The 25,009-nt window shown below is 33.9% G+C and overlaps 1 protein-coding gene across 4 annotated transcripts in view; it reads right to left on the bottom strand.

The window, feature by feature from the left end:
* Positions 1-25,009, bottom strand: part of TBC1D22A (TBC1 domain family member 22A) — a 151,732-nt gene that overhangs the window by 36,742 nt on the left and 89,981 nt on the right. For all 4 annotated transcript variants that reach the window (XM_054399624.1, XM_054399625.1, XM_054399626.1 and 1 more), the window contains one exon: positions 289-384. In XM_054399624.1, coding sequence (XP_054255599.1) covers positions 289-384 — 96 coding nt within the window. The remainder of the gene's footprint in view (positions 1-288; positions 385-25,009) is intronic.

Here is a 25,009-nt window from a genome sequence, read left to right as displayed (position 1 = left end):
TACCAAGGATGTACTTGCAACAACATCTCCAGAAATCATCCTCTCAAAGTCTGTCTCAGTTAAAAATACCTTGTTTGGTTGGTTGTTTTGCTTTGTTTCCAGAATAGAAAAAGAGGATATATATGCTGCTTATAGTCACTTCAGTGACAACAGTTTGGGAACATTCTAACAGAAGTAGTCATTCTTGCTGCAAATGCTACATTTTATCATAGATTCATCCCCAAATAATGCTAGGAAGCTAATTTAATAAATACCACCCTGTCCTTGAAAAATGTCGATTTCACTTACTTGAAAATCTTTCTCCTCCAGGATCTCTTTCCTCCATCTCACAAGGAAGGCAGCGCAGACATACAGGTGAAAGTGAGAAAAACCCTCTGGTTCAGACTAGGAAAAAACCAAAAAATTCTTTCAATACACAACTAATACTCCTGATCACAATATAACCTAAGTGTATTTTCATGGCATTCAGAGACAGCTACAAATGTCAGCTAAGTCACTCTGTATCACAAACATGTTTGCATTTCATCTATGCCAAATCTATTTATAGCTGTCATCTGTAACAGGAAAGAGAGCGAGGTATGCATCCATTTCTCATATTTGAATTAATTCTTTACAGATAGGTTTTCCATTTCTGATGTTATCCATTAACTTATACCTGACATAATATACTGTCCTGTCTAGCTCAGCATTGTGGCATGGACATGTGCTTCAATCTCCATTACTAAGAGCAAACTCTACTACTAGAACTTTTTAATTATAAAATGAAAAATGGAAATGATTAAGCATATAAAAATATAGAATTTGGTTGCTATTTGACTGAATTAGAGGTTTTTACTAAAGGAAAAAATTATGTATTTTAACACCAAACAATTACAACTCATACTTGCACTCAGATCTACAACATTCTCTTCAAGTCAGCAGATTCAGTCATTTCATAAAATACCCTCTAGAAATTAAGATTTTATAATTAAACCTAAGACTTTAGAAATATTTGTGATTCTTCTAAAAGACTGCACTGAGTTTTCTCATATTACCAAATTAATCCTAGATTTTTTTCTATACCACTGAGCACTGAAGAAATAATTATATTTAATTATCAATGTGATGGCTGTGAACTAATGCTATATAAAATCTCATTAAAATAACATTTAGAAATAATATTTACAAAATTAAGCTACATAATATGACAAATGCTGTTATCTAAATAATTTATAAGATCTAATTGTAGCTCTTTAAACATATAACAATTTTCATATTCTCTACTGGTCATTTCAAAAGTGGGGGTTACTCTTTGGAAAAGTAATGTTCTGATGAAATAAAGTGAATTGAAAAAACTTCTAATGTACAACCCTACACAATAAAACCATCTATGTTATTGCTACTTCACCTAGCAGAGCACAGTATTTAAAATATTTCACATCACATTTAGAACAGTGCAATAAAGTAACTTCACTGCTATCACAAATGGAGAAGAAAAGACACTTTCCTGACTTTCTTGTCCTCCACCTTGACTGACAGAAGTGCATAGTGTACAAGCAAGGGGCTGGTACAAACACCATGTTAGCAGCTGCAGAAACTACATATCCTGCCCATCAAATTAGTGACAGAAAGAAAACAAGTAACACCAATAATTTCAAGGGAAGTTTTACATTTAAAAGTCTAATTGCAACTGAAGAACAAGAATCGGTAAATTTTGGAACCAGAAAAGGAAGATTCTGATTATAAAAATCACTCTACTCGAATAATATGACTTTAGTAAGTCTAAAGACTTATTAAGACTAAATCAACAGACTGTACAAGAACACAATATATTTACCAGAGGCCAACTTTGAAGTATGTGCTGTCACTGGTGAAGAATTTCTGGCATAGTAAGAAACAGCTCAGTTCACCATTACCTTGTGAACTATGATCTGTGTTTAGTTCTACTTCAAAGAACAGGTAATCGAAGAGCATGGCACCAGCTTGAGCATTTTCAATCAAAGAGGAAAGCAGGGAAGAAGAAAAATGATAGCTATGGGATGGAGGCAAATAAAATTGGATGGAGATTTCCAACCAGATAAAGTCCAAAAATACTCCTGAAGGCAGACTAAGAAAGGGGAAAACTATTTTTGCAGATGAGAAAGTATAGGAAGGAAATTTTCTTTTAAAATAAAAATTATTATTCAGGGTATTTTATGTATTGGATTATCTGTTATCATCCCTGAATATAACAAATGTCTACATTTCTTAAATTACATGGTGTGAACAAAAAGAGGGAACTAAAGGGAACCTGTTTTGGTATGAATATATACTAATCCTGCCACCTTCTCATCAATCCTCCATCATTATATCAGTTCTTGAAAAACATAGGGAGGAAGGGGGCAGGATTAAAGAAATCTGCCTGAAAGGAGCACTTTAATTCTCAAAGTCAGTTTGCAGTAGCTGTTGAGAAAACTGTTTATTTCATTCTCATTGACTTACAAGACAGATTACACAAGTAGTCAAATTAGATCAGTGGTGTGGGGCTTTTGCTGACAACAGCCTAAGATTCTGTTTTTAAGACCAAGATTTAACTCCATTAGCACATAATAAATTCTTCCATAGCCAGAAAGCCAAGATAAAATGCTTTAAAACAAACAAACAAACAACCCCAGAAAACTAAAGAAACTTTTGAGGAGTAGCAGAAAAATCATCTGGAAGTATATAAGATTCTGCACTTTTTCTGGGCAACCTTTCCTTTTTTCCCTACTACAATTTTCTTCAGCTCTTTTAAATGAAACCAAATAGGTTTAAATATGCAATTCATTAAAGAAAAAAATGCATATCTCCCTACAGATTTGAAAATTCATCATGCTCCAGAGATAAGTCTAGGCTACAAAGTATTTCCAATGGATAGCTTTAGACAGTTTTAGAAATTGAGTAAACAGCTAATGCATAATCGTCTTTTCTAACACCTGCTACCTATTATACTTTTCCATTTGTATCTTTTGAAGTTACAAACAGTTTTATCTCTAAATGCACAGAAATGTGGACTACCTGCTAAAAGCTATTTAAAATCAAATACAAACAATGACCTTAATTTAAATATTTTAGCAAAAGATCTTAAGACAGATGTACAACCTTCCAGAAGACTTATTCTGAACATATCACAGATGACTCAGAGCACATTATCTAAGAACCATCTGTCATTATCAATAAAAATCATTTAGATTGTTAACATCACAAATATCTCATCGCTCTTTTAAATGCTGGATCTCCTTTGCAGCTAAAATGAAAAGCACTCTTTATACTGCACTCCCCAAGCTTCTTGAATTAGATATTCACCAAAAGACTGGAAATTCTGTGGCACGACTAGACTGATTATTGTCTACTCAATTATTGGTCTAACCTGCCTCCATACGCTGGATACTCCAGCATTTAGGGAGGGTAGTATCTCACAGTATTATATTGTTGATAGAGTAAATACAACATGAGCTGGGATTTTTAATAACTCATAATGATTAGAGCTAGGAAATTGTGCGAGGGTTAAGTAGGAAACCGTCACATTTCACACACAGATTATGGCTCAGGATACAAGAACATTCAGACACTTTATGTTTACAGTTAAATAAAGCAACTTTGATCAACCCTGGGTTTACCACATTATAAAGAGCAGATAGTTTAGCTGTAAAGAGGTTTAAGCATTTTTTTCCAAACTTATCCAAGCAATTTATGGCAGCAAAAGATAAGCCTGCACAAGATCACTATGGAAAAGAAATGTGTTGGCACAGGCTCATACTGTCAAAATTGAGACTCAGAGTTCCAGTCTAAGAAACACAGCAGAGACACACTGCATATAGGTCTATAAGGATAACTATCCTACTACCAAAAATACTAACACCAGACAACCAAGAGTGTAAGAGTGCAAGCCCACAGCAATACATCCCTAGAACACCCTTCAGTGATTTTTGTGCTCAGAGATCTGTTTACATAAGTTATACTATGTACCCATTTAATAATTGTTAATGGATTGGTCTTTATTTATCTACTCAAAGCTTTTTGTAACTGTAAGCATTTTGGTAATTACAAAGTCCTGCGTCTTTTTTAAACCAAACACCTGCTAGCTTCACTGAAAGCTGTTCAGTTAACACATTGAGCATATGAACAATCACTTCCTATTCATCTTTTTAAGTCCATTCACTTTTTCTTCTCTTTCACAGACTAGAATTTTTTCTGGTTTATTCCACTGTTACTCATCTATCAGCCTCACCACCTTTTCTCAGCCTTCTTAAGCATCTTTTCCTGTAATTTCTGATTTTGAAATAAAGTCTGAATTTTATATAGCATGTAACATGCAGAAAGAACATAACTGTGCTGCATAATATTTTGTTCTCTTTTCCTTTTCCAGAAATTCTTAGCCTTTGATTTTCCTTTCTTCCTCATTTTTACTACTCTCAATAACATGATGTTGTCAGCAAACTCCTGTCTCACTCCTTTATCCATTTTCCAATCACTTCAGCAGAAACAGCTAAAGCCTTGTAAAAAAATTATAAAAAACTTACATGTGATTTTCTTCAACTTTGAAACACACCTGCTTATTCCTATCATCTGTTTTCTGTCTTTCAGACAGTTATTATCCATCCAAGGGCATTGTTCTTAATTTAACAGCCATGTTTTTTCTTCACTAACCTTCAATGAACAACCTTTTTCACTGTTTTCATCAATCTCAATAGGCTGCATCAACCTGGTGCATTATGTGCACTGGCTCTTAAAGCTTTGCAAGGTGTGATTGCTCACTACAAAAGCCATGATACTTTCTTAAAATATCACATTTCCTCATGGTGAAAGGGTATTATGACATGACACTGTGCTGAGGTCACCTAAATTTTATCATTCTGAAAGATACTGGAATACTTCAAGGATTGCAGGTAGTTTCATTGTAGCCTACAAACTCATGTATGATCATAACCTTCTACCTATGAGTTATACAATGAAATTTTGATTTTCATTACAATTCAGTCATGATATATATTTAAAAGTATGTTACAGTTACACATAAGAATACTTACCAAAACCGTTTATTTTTGTTGAATTAGCACATTTTGGATTATCTTCTATCATTGTTTTTGTTTCATGAGTACTCCTAAGGGGATGATCCTAAAAGCAGTGACTAACAGCACTTGTCTAATCTGAATCTACTCTGATAATAAACACAGCAACAAAGTCAGATTATTTACCTTTAAACCCAAACCAAACAAAAACCTTACTTATATGTAAGGTCCATAAGTAGCTGTTTGTAATGCAAACATCCATAAATCCATATGAAAATTAATAGGTTGGTTTGAGCTTTGCAGTAAAAACAAATCTGATCCAAAGACATTTCATCTGTAACGGAAGCTAGCATTTTCAGATCATAACAGCAAGTTAGCAATACCTGGCACAGTAAAGCACCATAAAACAAAACAAAAAAATTATTAGCTCAACCCTTAGTGTCCACCCTAAGTTCCTCATAGAAGAGCTATTTTAAACAAAACCTCTACAAGAACTGGGTTCACACATTCTATTTCTGCCAGGAATGTTCAAAATAATTATTCATCTTACAGCGTTCTATTAGATTTGGCAGATATACTGAAAAGTAGGTTAAGATCAGTTTTCACAACAATTTAATAGTTGGCCTCTCTACTCTAGTAAGCAACAACTTGGCAACAGTTCCCAAAAGACAACTAACCATGTGAAACTGCTGTGAAATCTCAGCCATGGGAATTACCGGATTTTTTTTTTTTTTAATCAATATTTTGCCCTGTTAGAATTATCCATACAGCCTTCAAAATTTGTGAGAATACTATTCATCAATATCAAACATAAATGGATATTATTGACAGTTACTATTTGCTGGATTACTCTAACCTCTCATTAACCATTTTGTTTTAAGAAGCATCTTTCATGTAACTTCCCACATTTTGAGAACAGAGTTTAATTACTATTCCCTGTACTTGTCCATATGTTCAACTTAAACAGAAAAAAAAGTAACTAATTTCAAGTGTACATTCGATTTTCTTTTTGTCCTGTTTTTCCTAGAATAAACTGTGGTGAAAATAAATAATTCAGTGTTTTTCATCTGGTTATTCTAAATAACAAATTAGGAAGTTTTCAGACTTCATGACTAGGATGTCAAGTGGAATCTCACTTAATGAGGTACCTTTACATCCAATACTGCAGTGTGTTTTAGTTTTATAGTTATTTTTCTCCTCATAGGTGGTGGTTTATTACTTTCACTGCTAGCAAAGGAATGGAGCTTCTCATAACTTGTAGGCCTTTCCTGCTAAATTGGGTGTTTACAGCAATGGAGTAAGGTAGGTTTTTTGGAGAATGCCTTTGATACAAGTGCAAGGTGATGCTGAACTCTGCACAGGGAGAACAACTACATTTTGTAGCACTTATTTCCAACATTACTTCGAAAACAACCTAGAAGAATTATTCACAATGAAACTATCAAAAAGCTAATTGATTTCTTTCTGTCATTTCCCATGTTAATAAGTCTCTTCTCTGCTGCAGTAATGAGTGACCATTAGCTGTTCTTTGTACTTACTGGAGAAATACTACTTCATCTCGTGCTTTGAATTCCTCAAAGTAGAAGGCAAAACATTTCCATTTTACCTACTAGCATGGCTAGGCAGAACATACAAAGAACAGGCATGTGGCAATGTAACCATGATTTCTACCAGTGACAATAAATTACTGTGATAACATAATGGTGAAGGATGAGTTACAAAACTCCAGTCTAATATGCATATTTATGTCTCCTATAGTAGGAAAAAAAAAAAACACCACAACACTTTCTGTAAGTTTTTCTTCTATGTAATTACTTAAGATTGAAAACTCCTAACTTGTTTGGAGATGAGAACAGCAGAACCAGCAGCAAGAATTAATGGAGTACTCTAGGCTGGTTTCCGTGCATTAACAAATAACAGACACATAATGTTTGAAGTCCCCATCAATAACAGAGGATAATTTCCACTGTTCAGGCTTTAGAAAGTGGATGATTACTTACAGCTATATTTTCTTTTGCTCAGCATAGTTAATGTATTAAAGAACAAAGTAGTTCAGTTAGAGCCATTAATATGGTTCCTAATTAGAGAATCTCAGTGTAATTAACATTGAACATCCATATGTCCTTTACTTCCTCAAACAGTATAAAATACAAGCATACAATGTATGGTTTATCTCACACGAGTATTAAGCTGAGGCATACACCTCCCTAGAACTCTTAGTCATAAGTATCTTCCTCAAAAAAAGGCTTAGGCAGCTAGATCACTCAAGCTGTAAGATCAACAGTCTTTTCAAAACTCTCTAGCTGTTTCCCAGAAAATTCCTTTTGCCTCTTTATTTAACTCAGATGTCCCGCACCTTAACTTAAAATCCCACTTGCACAGGAGAAGTTATGCAAGTACTGAATGAGTTGTTATGGAAGGGCTAAGGAGCAGCAACATTTGGAAAAAAAAAGTGAGAGACAAGTTGTCCCCCAGCCCCAGTACAGGTTATTTGAAGAAGTTGAAGAAAATACTTTCTAAAAGCTGCAGGTTATTTCTTTTTTAGTAGGTTACCTGACAAATTTGAGTGAAATCTTCCAAAATATTTTCAAAGGCATGCACATCTGGGATAACAAAATTTAAATCTCACCTTTGCTTCATCTACATCCTATGACAAATTAAATTACAGCAAAGACTTCTTTTATTTTTAAGCTAGGCTTAAAATTGGCTTTCAATTATTCAGACATGATTGTCCAACCAGAAAGAAATTTGTTCTGAAGTTTCCTTCTAATTAATGCCCTATTCTTTCTGTATGAAATAAGTAATTTAATTTGAACTTAAACATTTTAATTTCTTCTCAAGTACTGAGTTGACACTAATTAGGTGGCCAAAAATGTGGTGGAAAAAAATCAAATCTGTGTCACACGAACATCAGAACTGCTGTTATTCACAGAATTATCCTTAAAGATATGATTTACCTTACAAGGCACAAACTAAATCCAAATCATTAGCAAAAAATTACTGCAATTGCCTTAATTCTAATAACTTTCCCGTAAGGCAAAATATTTTTACATAAATGTTAACCTGCTTTAAGCATTCTAGTTGTTTGAAATGAGAACAGGTACCATATGGAAAAATCAAGAACATAGAAACTTTTCCCTCTGTGAGCATAACTTCATATTGCGGAGTATGATCAAATCTGGATCATACTCCACAATAACCTGCTTTTAAAAGGCAAATAAGCACAAATATGCAGTATGATTAATATTTACTAAACTAATTCCCTATTTTACCTTTTGAATTTCTAAACTATTTACTTCATGTATCATATTAATTATTTTTGCAGTTCAATCCCAAAGAATGTTGGTGCTGGGAAATTAATAGACACAATAGAAGAACTGTCAGCATTGTTTAAATACAATTTCAGCACCGGCTTAATTTACATGTATCCCTTTATTCTGAACAATAGGACTGCTGAATTTTTTTTATTAAATTGTTAGTTCCTTAAAAAGAGCACAATGATACCTTTCTATGGAGATATTAATCTATTATCACATTTTGATGAAATACATAATCCATGCTCAAGACAATCACTAGAGCCTTGAGCTCTCAGATTTCAAAGACATTGAAACAGTTGTATATTATTTGTAAAATTACTTGCTTTTGCTTTATCATATTACCTTTAATAAAAGTTAGTAATTATTCAAAGTGGACCTATAAAAACTAAAAAAGTGTTAGCTTAACACTTCACAACTAAAAAAATACAATTTTTGAACTTATCATAATAATTTACAGAATAACTGTACAAATACACAACATTTTTATTGAAAGACAAACCCAATATCTAAATAACAGTATTAAAAAACAGTAATTGCTTACTCCAGCTTCTCAGCAAATAACAAGAATATGCTTACTGACACACCAACAACTTGTAATTCAAAGATATCTTCTCACATTTTAGTCCACATATGTCACTTCCAGATACAGAGCCTTATATGTGTGTCTTTTTGGACCTAAGTTGGTATTTTGATTGCAATGAAAACTTAAATGAAATATTACTGGTCATTTGTGTAAAGTGTATTAAGTAACCTAATAAATATATTAATGAATTATTTTCCAGTGAACAGAAACACATCTGTAAATTGAAGAGATTATTACATCAACCAAATATGCAAATGCTTTGTGAAGATTTCTTATTAGATTCTGAACGTAAAATGACATTTATACCAAAACCTTGTGTGGTCTAAGACCTATTTTCTTCTTAATAGTAACAATTAAATTTTCAAGCAAAGTGTTCCAGTTGCTTTTTCTTTATTTCAAAGAACACAAAAGAATGGAGAATGAAGAAAAGTGTATCACATTCAGTTTTCTAATAGATGGGTTTTATTCACTAAGAAGGTAAGTGGGTAAGATAGTGGAAACAAATACCATCAAAATATTTACTAATAAGCATGAGTTATTGTCTTCCATTCCTGTTTTCCAGGCTAATCTTTTCAAGCTTAGTCAAGACAAGACTCAAGTCAAGACAAGACTCAAGTCAAGACAAGACTCAAGTCAAGACAAGACTCAAGTCAAGACAAGACTCAAGTCAAGACACTGAGTCAAGACTACCACCTAAGTTTCTAGCACAACCATTAAAAGGATGCTCAAGATATACCAGCAGTTTTTTTCATCTTCTTCTTTCATTATTAAACTACATTACATTCTACAAACTATCAATAAAATACCTAATTTGTGATCACCAGTATTCTTCTAGAGGCTAGGAAAGAACTGTAACTGGTATTTTCCTCCACTTACTGGTCTACAAAAATGTTAACATTTGTTCCTGAAAATACTGCTTCCTTGTAGAGCAACACTATCTAAAACAGTCTCTACCTAGGGATGGCAACTTGGCTGAATGTTCCACCTTGTCTTGTGATGATGATCTAACTGCATCGAAGTTTATGTGACCGCATAACTGCTGCAGACTTCACATCACATTCATCTATCTAAACTAACATAGTAATACTGTCACAGAAACTAAAGTAAGAAACTTCTGAATGCAGCAGTATCTTCACTCATTAAAGAGAACAAAAAGCACATCTGAAAACATTATTCAGCTGCTCTCTGGCTACATCCAGCACACACAGTCATGATTCTGCAGAACTGCAGAGCTATAAAAGAGCTGATGTCAAAAGCAACTGAAATGCCAACGCCATTACCGATTCCAAGTATCTGAAAACTGCTAGCCGTTAAATACCACAGCTGGAAATGTTAATAATGCATGTATTTTAATTAAATTCATTAGGTATTTGACAGCTATTGCCAGGAGTTTGATCTTGCCCTGATGAATAAAATAAGATAATTCTTACCAAAATAGTTAACACAAAAGTCTCACCAAGTTAATTAAAAACAAACAAAACCCACCACTCTTCAGACCACCTTTATTCTCATCCACAACTGGTTAGCACAGAGACAGAATGTGCTAGACAGGTGCTGAACTCTGATCAGAATGAGAAACTATGCCCTCTAAATCTAACTGAATTTATTAGCTTTAGCAAACATATTTCTTATGAATACCACTATTGTTCTGAAGATGCTAACATCTCAATGGATGCCACAGCCTGGTTGGTATCACTGAATCAAGGTAAGGTCTTTGATTTCAATCTTCACAAAGTGCTAAAAATCAAACCCTTGTGAACAGCAGAATAATGAAGTCAAACTCTGCACTAAAAATGAGTCTTGTCACCAGATCACTGATTGAAAACAGCAGCATGAAACAAAAGACTTGTGTGGGAATGGCAACACCTGTAGGAGTTGTCACTATCTGCTTTATCAAGGTTCTCTGGAGGATAATTGATGTTGCTGCTCTCTGAGAACTGAAAGATCTGTATTGACTCTGAAGAATCCTGAGAAATTATGAGACAGTAATACTCTCACACTTTTCTCCAGCTCAGGTATTTCATACACTAACCATCAATGCTTCCCCAAGTAGATGGATTTGAACTGCTTTGTTGAGAGAAGTGTCTACAAGAATATCCTATAGCACTGTAAATGAAGAAAAATCTGGCAGAAGGTGTGGCAAATTTTAAGGTATTACCACCTGCATAAATTTTATTAATTCTAATATTACCAATAATACTGTTTTGTTTTTTTCTGAACAACCTTAGTCCATCCCAGATACAGCAGAGCTGCAGAGCTAGAGCAACTCTTGCTCTACAACATTTTCTTCCATACTGACAGCCTGAAGTGACCAGTACAGTTTTGTTGTTTTTTCCCATTTGACATGACATCATCAGAGCATGAAGCACAAGCTATTCAAATCTTTTATTGCCATCAATAAACATGGCTTTCATTTTTCTTTCCACCAGCTTCTGTGAGCACCTCTCCACTAATCCGTGCTGACATTTAAAGAACTGAGTTTTCAGTACCAGTATCCTGAAATACTTCAGACAGCAAAGCAAGCAACAGTGCCCTAGTCACCACCTCAATGGCCTTAAGCAGCTCAAAACGGGACAACACTTTAATCCAAATAAAAGCTTTCCAGGTGAATTTTTTTGCTAAATGCAGACTCTTCAGCTGAAATTCACAGCTAACATGTAGTTTCTGCAATTTCCTTAATTAAGAACTATTGACCCAATAATTTAAAAGCACAATACTAGTCCTGCCAAAACAACCTGAGCACTGCCATACTGCATTACATTCCTGAACATCACTCTTAATTTTCAGAAACATTTTATGCTTTATTTTACTGAAAACTTCAAAAGAGTGCCTATTGATGTTATAAATGACTCTTAATGGTTGGAGAGTTTTTTTACTGTTATAAAAGAAAAAATACATTACTTCTATATCATTTTCTTCAAATGTTCTTTTTAAGTTGTAACAAGCAACAATAAGACTACTATCAAAAACTCATGCTGCCAAGCTTAGAACAAATTTTATAAACAAAATTAAAGAGAAAGGAACAATTATTTATAACAATTGAGCCTCTAGAAAATTACAACAGAAACGAAACAAATTACTACCTACCCAAGTTGTGAAATAAAATATATTTTTCTCTTAGTAGATGTATCATCAAAATGTAATTTTTTACTGCATCTGTCATTCAGCTTTATAATATTTCTCAAAAGAATTAAACAGATTTTTCCCACACTATTTTGCAATAAAAACTGAAGACACGGAACTTTTAGGCTTCAAAATCTGACTAGAATATACCTAGAAATGTTGGAAAGATGATGTCAAGCTGTGTGTTCAAACATATATTTAAGTCTGTGCCAATGTTTTAAACTGCAAATACAACTCTGTTTGGCATGTAGCTACAAGATTTTTGACACAGTGTACTCATTCTCAGTTACTTTGTATACAGTGTTATTCCTCAAGTCTCAAGCACCCTAAATTAATACCCAAAATGGAAAGGATGTTTAAAAAAAAAAAAGGCATAATTACTGCAATAAAATTTCTATACCTTAAAAAAAAAATGCATGCAGAGATTTGCAGAGATCTGGCCAGCCTGATCTAGCGTGAGGTGTTCCCGCTCATGGCAGGGGAGTTGGAACTAGATGATCCTTGTGGTCCCTTCCAACCCTGACTGATTCTATGATTCTATGTTGGCAAATACCATTTATCTAACATGATTTTGGAAAATGTTTTCTGTACACGTCATTTTCCAGGATATTAATAAAACCTCACCCTTGTAACATCTCTGGTGTCACAGAACGGCTCTGTGGAAAGATGAAGCTCACCATATTCTAACAATGCCTGCAGCTTCTTCCAGTCAAATTGGACGCAGTACACAGCTGTTATTTAAACGAAGCATGCAAAATGAGCTGCAAAACAAAGAAATCAGTACATGCAAAGCTTGACTGAAAATCTACACACTGAATAGACTCCCAGAGTCCTTAAGAATCTGCTTGTCCAGGGTCAGAGACAGAAAGAGTGGTGTCAAACAATTAACTGGTTTCAGAAGTTTTACAATTCTCAGGAGTAGCAATGAGCCACTGAAGATTGATGCTGAACAACTTTCAAGAAACTGCATTTGCCACGTAACTTTCAGACAGCAAGGACTCTTTCATGAACATTTCTAGGATTGTCTACATTTCATGTTACTTTAATAAAGCACGTCTAGACTTAGAAGGCTGTGAATAGCCTCTTAATCCCAGGGGTCTTAAACTATAAATTAAATTAATACTTATTTCTGAAAAACAACAAGGTACAGCTACTATGGAAACAGGTAGGAAGCAAAGGTTGTCATGCACTGCTCACTGAGAGCCTACAGGGATCCAAACTGCAGAGTTCTGTTTCCATAAAGGGTACAGGAGTACAGACAAAGAGAATTTAAAACAAAAAGAAAAAAAAAAAAAAAGAAAAAAGTCACAGCCCAGTTAGAATAAAAGAAAAATGCATGTATAACGAAATGGAATGCAGTACCACAGGGAAGAGAATCTGCAAGTCAGAAAACCAAAATCCTCTATACCACATCCCTAATTTACACAGCTGGTATTCAGAGCCAGTGTTAATAATCACACTTAAAACTTAAAAAAAACCCCACAATATATTAATTACACAAACATTTAATCTGCACTAAAATATTTAACTTCAAAAAGTGATACAGTATCACACAGCAAAATATATTTCAATTGCCTCTCATGGAAATATCAAAGATTTTTAATTACAAAATTTTTTATTACTAAGGTTTAATTTCAAAATAGAACAATAGCACATAATGCATATAAAAGCATTTTTTCCTGAAATATTAAATCAAAGTTCAAACATATCTAAAAAACAAATTTTCTATGTCTGCAATCTAAGCTTTAAAAAGGTATCATTACTGAAAGTTGTTTATACCTTTCTGAAAGGATAGATTGATTTGTTTTCCCACTAATGAACTGCTTTTCCACAGGATTGATAAATTACTACAAAGAGAAAATCTAGTTAGAAAGAAGAAAAAACTGTTTATTAACAAACAGGAAGACTATTAGAACTTAAAGCTTCAATCACGAAGATGCTACTGTAAATTTTGTGGAAAGGTATTTGAGCACGACGCAAGAGAATTTTTTTCAGCTACATGACAATTTATTGAAGTATAATCAGAAGATACAGTTTTTGTTGAACTGATTCATGGTTAACAATTTATACAAAGCTTTCAAAAGAATCTGTTCTCCATATATGAAAGAAAACAGTAGCCTAGTGACATTATCTGGAAATTTTCAATCAGAACTTTTTGCAAAAGAGGGGAAAGAAAGACTTTACATTATTCAAATGGAAAAGTAAGAAAGCACAGGCACTTCAATTGTTATCTATATTGCCTTATCTACTAGATCATGTTTCTCTTCCACAATAAACTATTTCTGCCTGAAGGCAAAAAAAAACCCTGCTGTATAGCTTTTTGTATGTATTTAGCTTAGTATGTATTATTACTATTTTGTAAGTCACTACACAAAACTTGCATTTTCAATACTATTTATTGTGTTTCATAAAAGTTCCATTAAAAACAAATTCAAAGCAAATAGAAGTTGGAGGCATAATTTCCATTTATTACTTTTCATAATGCCTTTTTCATTCAGAGGTATCAAAACAGTCTATGGAATTATTGCCATTGTTGTCAAAGACAGATAAAGGACAAAAATCACAGCATAGTGTCTAATTATTGCGATCTATCAAAAACAATGGCATATATATTAAAGTTATACAATACAGTAGACAGCAATCATATGGATATTTATGACAATCCAGTTTAACCCTATTGTGAAAGAGTGTCAGGCTGCTAGATGTTTTCACTTTCTATGGGTTACATTCCCTTTCAAAAACAGACAGCAGGAAGTCAAGATGATGCCTCAAGAAGAAAAGTGAGATTCCTTAAGTGTCCCTTCAGAGGCACTGAGGACACATCTAGGAAGGAAAGTTCCAATAACCACAGTGAAGACCAGAAGGAAAATCACAGCAAAGAACTGGGGTCCTACACCAACCAGAGCCAAAAAGAGTGATGGGGTGATCAGAAAGCAAACAGTTTGATGAAAGAAATCTTGTAGAGGCCAGAGATGGCTCTGAATTACTTGCTAGTATTCAGGTCACAAAGGGCAGGGCACAGCTACTGCAGTGTTTTGGTTTGGATTGCAAGCATTCTTCTAAAATACATTCTCATGTACAATCATGCACTGAGTCGTGGCTTGCATTGTAGAATTTCTCTCCACAGATCCACTCCTATTGCACTGCAGTATTTGCCAAAGCAGACATTCAAATTCAGAAACCAAAGCCGGAAGCAAACCCACCCTACAAAGATGCACTTCTGGTCCCTCATAAACAGAAATCATTTTCTAACTACTAAAGAAAGTAATTATCTAACTTCTGCTTAATAAAACCCAGACTTTAAGCAGTTCAAAAGGCCTTTTTGAATACTTTCAAGTGAAAGAGGAAAAGCTGTATTAACACACCTCCAAGCTCACACCAACCTGAGGTTTTACTGTGTATCCAGGGTCCTGTCAGAGGTAGAGTAGTAGTGAAGAACTATCCTTTGCATGGGAAAGACTTCCTGCAAAGGTTTTGTATCCTCTATTTCCACCATATCTTACAAGAATAACAGAAAAAAATATGAGACTCAGACTGGGAATTTGATGCAATGTTTCCCCCTATACTCACTCTATGTAGAAAAATACAATCAGACAGAAAGTATTTTAGTTTCAAGAATGTTCAGCTAAACTAAACCACAGAAGAGCCTGCAATTCTGTCTCAGCCATCTGCTTCTTTTAAAAGCGAAGAATGTTCAATATACTGCAATAAATTCAAAGCCTACAATCTGTCTCTTGTCACAAGAAAAACAAGAATGTTACAATGCAAAAGATGGGGAAAACTGTGAATTTCCATTAATGCCTGAAGTGGCCAAACAGCTTTTGACTCCAACTAAAACAGAGTGCTATGCCAAATTTTCTTTATTCTGATATTATGCACAATAGAGAAATAATACAGTCACAGCTCAAATTATCACGTAAAAAATAGTATTTCTTTGAACTTGGTAAATATTTGTCACATAATTCTCAGTACTCTGAAGTCAAATGGACACCACCATCTTTTCTCTAGAAAATACAAGCATATAATTGTTAATACAAGCTTTCTTTCATTATTCACTCTCTATAGAAAAGCATGGACATGCACAATTGCTAGTCCAACCTCCAGCAGTAATGGTATTCATCAGTAATCTTCTTGTGAGCCTTTACAATGGCCCTACTACTTGACTTCAATCAGCTGTAAAGCTCCTTTATTCTGTTATCACATCAGTGTGAGGGAAATGAATGCCAAGGATTGAATGCCCTCCTAAAGGAGTGAAGTCATGCTGTTAGAATAGCAATGAGCTTCATCTGACATTGCTCAACACATTCTTTCACACACCCACACTCTTGCAGAGGAATGCAGACATGACAAAAATAAGTAGCTGCTGAATGCAAATGCTAAGAAACGTTATCTACAGAATAATACACTAAATAGAGCATATCACAGTTTAATAGAAAGAGCTGGAAGTTGATATAAAGGATGCAATTAATAAACTTAACTGGCAGCAGTTGTGTTCCATTTGTCAGAAGAAAGGGAGGAGTGGAAAAATTATTCTGCTGAAGAATATTAAGAACTTCAATACAGAATGTCTCATCTATTAACACTCAACTCTTCTTAAACTTTCTTAACTTTTGCTGATGCAAAGACTGAAGCACAGACTTGTTCTTGCTTATTTTAAGAGAGATAAGAAAACAGGAGATCCAAATCAAAAACTGGATAATGGCTGATATTCAAAGGAGAATGTTTGGGTAGCTCAGGCTGCCTCCTCCCTGCTGTTTACTCTTGTGCACACTGATTTAGTTGAAACAAGGGGTTTATCCATGTAAGAAACTGTACTAGTATGCCTCCAGAATATAGGCTGCCATATCAAGAAAGTTGACATGGCAGACAAGTTGAGACAACTCAGGCAGGAAACTGAATGGCCATTCATAATTTATTATTCCTCTTAGGACTGTTTCACAGGTGTTCTTTACTTCTGCAATTTCAAATTCATTATCAACACTGCAATGAAAGTAAACTATGGTCTAGCAGGACAACCAAACAGAAGTGCCCATTTCTAGATCATTCTTTTTTAGGATATTCTCTTCTAAATCAACTCTAGGCTGCAAATCTATTAATTCTGTAAATCTTCATAATCTCAAACCCAATGTGTTTACGCTTCTGAATCTTTACATTCAATAAGATATTCTGACTTTCCCCCTCAATTACAATTTTTATATTAAAAATACAAGTTTCCTTGAATATGAACTTATTTAAATTCCTGTGCTGTTCTGTTAAGGATGAAGAGACAGGGTGTTGCTCTAGACTGAAATGCTCTTGTGTTATTTGACCAGAAGCAGGTATTTCAATAACGCACTACACTCTACGGTCCACGTTAGAGCAAACAGGAACACAGTGAAATCTCTGCTGTGAAGTACCTGTCAGCATTAACTCCTGCAAAAGGAGGGAACAACCTTTGTGCCTATTCTCAGAAATAAGGTGCTGATGGGGGGAGGGGAGGGCAGGGTGTGTCTTTTGAACACCCTTTTGAGAGCATTTCAGCATACTCAAATATATTAAAACTTACTGAGTGATTCAACTGATGATGTTTTCTTGAGGAGCTACAACGACTTAGTGATACAAACAGCAACTTTTCCAGCAGGAGTGTTTTAAATATTGTCTCCTGCACCACTCAGTCATGCTTATAAAAAGATCAAAGCTCGTGATCAAACTCTACCAAACATCTTCCCCAGTGGAAGTACATAGTTGAAACTGCATCTGCAACGATGCTAGACTTTTGTATGTAATTTTGGTGACATACATTTCAGTAATGTAAGGAAGAGAAGCTGTCAGCAGAAATCAATAAGAGGCACTTTTTTGTTAGTACACATGAGCCACAAAAACTTATCATAACTTGGTCAGCCCTGTAGTGGTCAAGCAATTGGACCGGGTGATCATTGTAGGTCCCTTCCAACTGAAATATTCCTTTCTGTTCTATTCTACTAATTATATCCCAACAAATAGTTATTAGTACATGCAGGCAGTGAAATTGAATCGCATGACATCTGGAAAAGAGACAAAAATAATTGCTTCTAAAGAGGCCAGACAGCCATGCCCTGTCTCCTCTCACAACAGCTCAATACAGGACCACCCAGCTCTCTACATCTTGCTTAAGCTTCATCGTATCTATCCCACTCACAGCCACGGGCAACAGAAGGAAATGAACGGCAGCTGAGATACTATAGTCCAAATCCCCCATTGACAGGAGAAGCATTCATAGCTCACGCTTGTTTCAGTTAAAAATATTATTCAATGGAACTAGGCTGCACCAAAGGTAGACTGCAAGAAGCCACACACTTTATGAGCTCAAGACCTCTCAAAGTTGTTAACACTGTTTTATATAACACCAATGAACTCCTGGGCATCAGTTTCAAGATTAAGCATCAAGTTAAGCTTGTAGTTAACAGCAAGTGTTTTAGTGCAGCTATGCAAACTCCACATGTGCTCAACATTATACTTACAAGAACTCTTTCTAAGTACAAAGAGTTTTCTGAATCATGATTTCCTTGTATTTCTGAAAGCATTGAAGCAGAACAAAAGTGAAATGAAAAAAAAAAAGAACCTGATTTAGTCATTAAAACATTTTAAGAAGATTTAACTCCATAAAGTCTACCTTTCTACTGATATGAATAGAATTTTCAGAAACAACATTAGGATAAAAAAAAAAACATAGCAACAAGTTGATTAAAGTGAAAAAGCTAAGGTGGTAAAATACATAAAGTAGCTTAAATCATAAAAATATAAATTATGACACATTTAAAAGATAACAGATATTCTCTATATGTTAATACTGAAATGAATAATTGTTAAATTCCTCATCAAAAAGTCCTTTGTGGAGACTAAAATTTACTACAATAAAGACACCTCCCACATTACTCTGCATAATTTTCTGTTAATGGCCTAGACATAGCTATAGATGGAAAATCTAATAATGTGGTATCCAGTTCTTACATAAAAGAACAAACTGAAAGACAAACAAATTTTAAATGGTTTTAAATGACTCAATAAGATAAAAGAATTTCCATTTTATGATCAGTGCTTTAAGGGATCAAAGTATGTTAACACAACTGTTGTATTTAGAAATGTTAAATACAACTAATTTCTCTCACATTCTGTTCTCCCTGTTCCCTCCCTTGCTCCCCTACTGAAGTAAGTTTTTCTGTTAAACAACAGAAATATTTTCTCCATCATGAAAAGTTATCATGTTCAAAACTAAATATTTATTTCCAAATACATATACTCCTGGCATGTAAACCCATACACCACTGATATTAATGTTTTGTGAAGAATACAATGTTTCTGTTAATTCTCGCAAGAATGTGGAACTAAGTAAGATATAAATAATGAAAAATTGTTTTACTGCAAACACTGTACATCAAATCTGGTGTTTGCCTGAGACCAGAAAAAGGAATTATTAAAGACAAAATGTAAGCCTTGTCTCTGCTAAAAATACTAATACCTGAAGCAAACCATTTGTATTTTCAGTAAGAGTTTATTCACACTAAAAAAAGTCTACCTATCATAATCCCATTAAAAATAGTTTTTATTAAATTATCTGGGGAACAATTTCATAACTTGCCTATAACACAAATCAGGTATTATGTAAAATATTTCTATTGATTTTCTTCTTGACACTTCACTTTATCCATTTATTTGCCAGCAAATCAACCAGATTGCACGAAGAGGTCAGCTCTCCCTATATATTTGCAGCTCAAATAAAGAAGTTAACCTTCTCTACTGGGTTACATTTCTAAGAACTGGAATAAAATGTAAATGGAAAGAAAAGCAGGAAAAAGTATATTTGAAAAACAAAGGACGACATATTTCAGACTATTTTTTTTAACGCAAAACAAAATGTAAATGGAAAATGCAGGTATCGATATGTAACAAATAAACATTTTATTTTATTCTCTTTGAATGTGCAAATCAGCAGATATCTTTCCTTACTTATGTGCTTCACTAATGTGAAGCATTTCCTTCACTAATGTGAAGGGAAAAGTGCTGCCTAATTTTGTGTGGCTACTTTGCATTCCTTGGTATAATTTTATATCCTAAATGTAACATGAAACGTTCCAACTATGATGTGATTATGAAAATGCATAGTGCAGAGAAAAAGACTTCCTTCCATCACATGGAGTTTAAAAAAATATTCTAAAAAGTATCTTTTTCAATCTTTATTATCTTTCAAGAGTTATCCTTCTGTTCTTCAGGACACCCTTCCTACATGATACATCTGAGAAAGTTTACAAGTATCCCGTTAGACTGGGAAAAAGTTGCTATACAGATCTGATTATGTGGAAAGTATCCGAATGTTCTCAACATAGCTTCAGTGTCCCACTGTGGCTACTCTGAAAGAATCTCTAGGTTGAGTACCTTGCCTTTGACAGCTGACAGCAGTATGGGAAAATTCAAAGAAGCCTAAACTTCTTCAGTGCCTCTTAGCACTGAGATTTCTACAGCCAGACACTGGAATCTGTTTCACTACATAATAATAGATTTTCTTCTCACAAGTTTTCTTACTTTTTGAATCCCTATAAAATTCAGGGCCCACAGAATCTTGTTGCAAACTGTTCCACAATTAAACTGTGTGCTGTGTAAAGAAGTAGCTTCTTCAGCTTGAACCTTACAGTTGTTTTTAAATGAAAATAAACTTCTCCCTATGTCACATGTATTTTGTTCACCTGTACTATATTCCCCTCTCAGACTTTTTTTTACTCCATACTAAGGAGTCTTCCTGCTTTTCTTGGTTCCTAACTTCATTTCTATCCTTATTCTGAACAAGCTGTTTCAGGCTCCATGCTTTCTTATCCTATTACTCACCTTCTTTTCCTGATCACTTGGGAAGAAACTAAATAATGACACATTCGAAAGTAAATACCTAACATTTACATAATGTAAACAACAGACAGCACATGTAGAAAAAAATAAACAGATGTCTTCAGTGCTTTCTGTTCTGTATTTTAATATGAAAACTTTGTACTTGTTATGCTACTGGATAACAAACACTTTTGTTCAGATATGAAATTAAAGGAAATTCTGTTTTATTTCTCCTCATCTGCTGTGCATTTGGAAGTAACTGACTTTTCTTACATTTCTAATCAACAGAATAAGTTCCTTCAGAGTGAAAAAGGGGAGAAATACTGATATAGCAAAATATATCTTTTCACTAATATTTCCCCGGGGCTTGCACTGTCTTCCCTGAATTGATAACTATTCAACAATTGTATTAGGTTAATATTAATAACTATAAAAAAGGTTAACCTAAGAGACTTCAGCTGTACACAATCCTGAAATGTTTAGTGTTTTTTTCAAAATTCTTCTCTTCAGTAACAATATTTCTTTTATAATAACTAAGACTATCTAAAATACACTAGGATAAAGTAACACTTAAGACATGCCACCTTCTTTTATCTCTTATTTTACCCCCTTCACTGAAATCCTCCGTCCAGCTGAAAAAATACTTTTTCTTTTTTCAATTTGAATAGATTTACCGATTAAAAATAAAGCTAATTACAGACGAATGAATTTTAATACAAAAAAAAAAAAATCTAATAAAAGATGATACCAGACTTGAGGAAAAAGAAACACATTAAATAAGATATTTTCAAACACTCAAATACAGTTCTGATTAATCTTTAAACAGAAATAGCTCAAACAACATTATAGGTATTTTACAGTTAATTCCAGATTATAACTGTGTTTTCTTGAATTCTTATACAACTTCAATCACTAAGGAAAAGGGAAGAAAAACAACCTCACACCAATTAGAAATTAACTTCATCTAATGAATCTCTATTTTTAAAACATGACTCAATTGGCAGGTTGAAAGATGACCACACAGGAAGATAATGTGGACTTTGCATGAATCACTGCTAATAGCATATCCACAAAAGGTATCTTTAATTAAAATGTTATCTTTAAAAGTCTAGAAAATACATATCTTAGTTCTTTTTCTAGTATCAGCTGTATGTTTATGAACTATATTTTAATTCTTGTGGATGAGTAATTGGTATGATACAGGTTTTCCTGTTCATTTTTCACACCTACATATCAGCTTGCCAGTGAAATCTTTCTGAATGTTCTCATTTCTAAATCCTATTCCTTTTAACTGTGATCCAAGCTTACCTTCTGCTAAGGGAAAGGCACAAAAGGCTTACAAGTGCAAATTCCTAATGGGTATATGAAGAATGTTGTAAGAAGGATTGCTTTGACAGTTTGATTAAATTAACACAATCAGTCAGTTTCACCAACATACGCTGCCCTTAAAAATACCGGTACAGCAATTGCCTTAGTGGATGCAACTACATTTAAATGGAAAAGCACCAATATCACATCTTTCCAGTGCGAATTCCTATGGAAGATGAACTGAAACACATGGAATAAGGCTGATGGCATTTATAAATACACCTCTCACTGAAAGAAGTTGTTTGCAAAAATGAAACATAACTACCTGTATTCTTGTTTGCGAAGATGCATTTGTATTTTATAAATGTGCATGGAATTTGTAACATATTTCAATGTATGGAAAATAACATGACAATTTTTGGAACTACACAGGAAAAAATTACTAAGTCACAAACTGAAATATTTACAGCACAGTTAGCATGGGTTTATGGAATCCAGGTCTTACGTGACTAACCTGATGTCGTTCTACAACAAGGTGACCCGCTTAGTGGATGAATGAAAGGCTGTGAATGTTGTCTGCCTAGACTTCAGCAAAGCCTTTGACACTGCCTTCTAATGAAGTTCCCAAAGGCATTTTTGGTAACCTTTGTGAGCATACATGAATTACAAACTTGTGCAATTGGCATCACATAATTCAACTTCTATCTGATTGCATGAACTCAGTATTTCCCAAATACCATGATTAAAATGGACTGAGAACGTTTATATGAAGAACACTATTCTTTCTTGCAGCAAACTTCTCTGAAAAAAAAATAGAAATTCATATTTTCCTCTCTCTACTGTGGAAAAATACAGTCCCAGCGTTTAGCTGATGTATTTCCAGTTACCACCATGTGGCTATCAAAAATTGATATAGCAGATATGGACTCATTTATTTCATTGCTTACAAAATCATGGCAGCATCATAGCACAGTAATGAAGCTCAAGTTCAGATTCAGACATTATATGTAGTCTTGAGTTAATGCACCAGATTTATTTTGATTTTCAGTTTTTTTAGCATAGGGAATATTTTTGAAGACAACTGAGTTACCTGAAATGAATTTTTACTCACTGACTCCTGTGTACAAGTTTTTAAACTGCTTTATTAAATACATAGTGGAAATGGATTAGGGTATAGCAAAAAATGTTGAACATAGAAATTATGTTCTTTCATAGACATATTTTTCAAAGAGTGACTGGACTGGCAAAATTATTAAAAAACCTATTAGTGTAAAATTAATTCATTATTTTAAAATGTGCAGGTATTATTAGTAATAACTGATTTCTGTATTTAATCAAGTAATGATTACAACAAACTAACCACAGTCCAAAGGACAGATAATATTCTATTTAATTTGAAAACCACTCACTCATAACTGATGCCATGTTTGGCATCACTTCAGAACGTCTTCATATGCACCTATATATTGCAGCATATGTAGCATTATTTTAGTTTCACACTACAAAAATACTAACTCAAATCAAGCAAAGAACAGACAGAAATTGGCACAGATTTACATAAACTTTGAAACTTTTTTTTTTTTATCATAATTCCTGAACTACTGCTGGGAGGGATGAAAACACATTAAATTGGGCTAACCACAAGAACATTTAGAGAGAAAAAAGGCACAAAAATGAACTAATTGAATGACAGAAGATGAGAGTAATGACAGAAGCAGCAAATCACATATTCCCTCTGATTCAAAGAGATTCATATTATTCATATCACACAAAAAAATTATAACAAGAATTAGGCTTTTAGAATTCTTTGAGAGGAAAGTATAACACAGATGGTCTGGAAAATGTAAAAGAAAGATATGTCGACAAAAATCTTATGCAGGATCTACTACAAAAAGTTACAAAATAAGAGAACCAAAAGCTTATGGGAGAAAAAAAGGATTTCTTGGTATCAGGAATCGTCACCAGCTGTTTAGGGATAACTGTCACACAGATGCTCTGAAATGCACAGCTTAACTAAGGGAGTCAGGCCACACACACACAAAAAAAGTAAATATGCAAATCATTAGCATAAGCTGACAGTGAACTTGTAGGAAAGCTTCAGATCACCCATAACTATGATGGACAAGGAAAAGTAAAAAAGTTCCAAGAATCCCTGTGAGATTGGAAGAAAGGGCAAAATAGCTCTCAAAATAGACAGTCAAGGGCAACACAAGTGGTAAAGCAAAACACAAGACTGCCATGTATCAGGAAAACGTGAAAGGCCAGAATATTAAGGAAGAAGTGATCATTACTAGGAGCTAAAGCACTAGAGAGACAAATAATAATAAGTTCTTAGTATTTCATGTTGTTCTGATGATGTTGTACATTTCAGAAACAAACAATAATTATAGCAATTTCATAATTCTCCTACAAATATTAATGTTACTATAAAGAATCCATTTCTAATGGACTTTATTGGACTTTTTTAATACTAGTTTATCCTATTTTTCCTCTCTCAAGGCTGTGTTTCAGTTTAGGTACTATGTTTTAGACAGTGTTAAAGAGTTAAAAATTATTTTGAAAGCTTAATAGATATTCTGCTGAGGCTGCTTAAAAGCCTTGACACTAGAACAGGCTGTTTCAAAGCAAATCAGGTTAATCTATGCATTTCAATGTAGCAATCTTCAGTGTCATAGAACATTCTGCACTAGAAGATGAATTTTGTCGTGAACATGAACTAATTATTTTTCATATGGTAGAGAGGTTGCCCTGTGCTGTAAAGCATTATCAGCTGTAGATTTCTGAATTTCAAGTCTATTTGATGATAATTTATTTTGTTTCTTATCTGGATGTAA

Source organism: Indicator indicator, chromosome 3 (assembly GCF_027791375.1).
Source record: "Indicator indicator isolate 239-I01 chromosome 3, UM_Iind_1.1, whole genome shotgun sequence".
NCBI classification, from domain to species: domain Eukaryota; kingdom Metazoa; phylum Chordata; class Aves; order Piciformes; family Indicatoridae; genus Indicator; species Indicator indicator.
The sequence above is the reverse complement of the archived record's forward strand: the minus strand, read 5'-3'. Positions and strand labels throughout refer to the sequence as shown.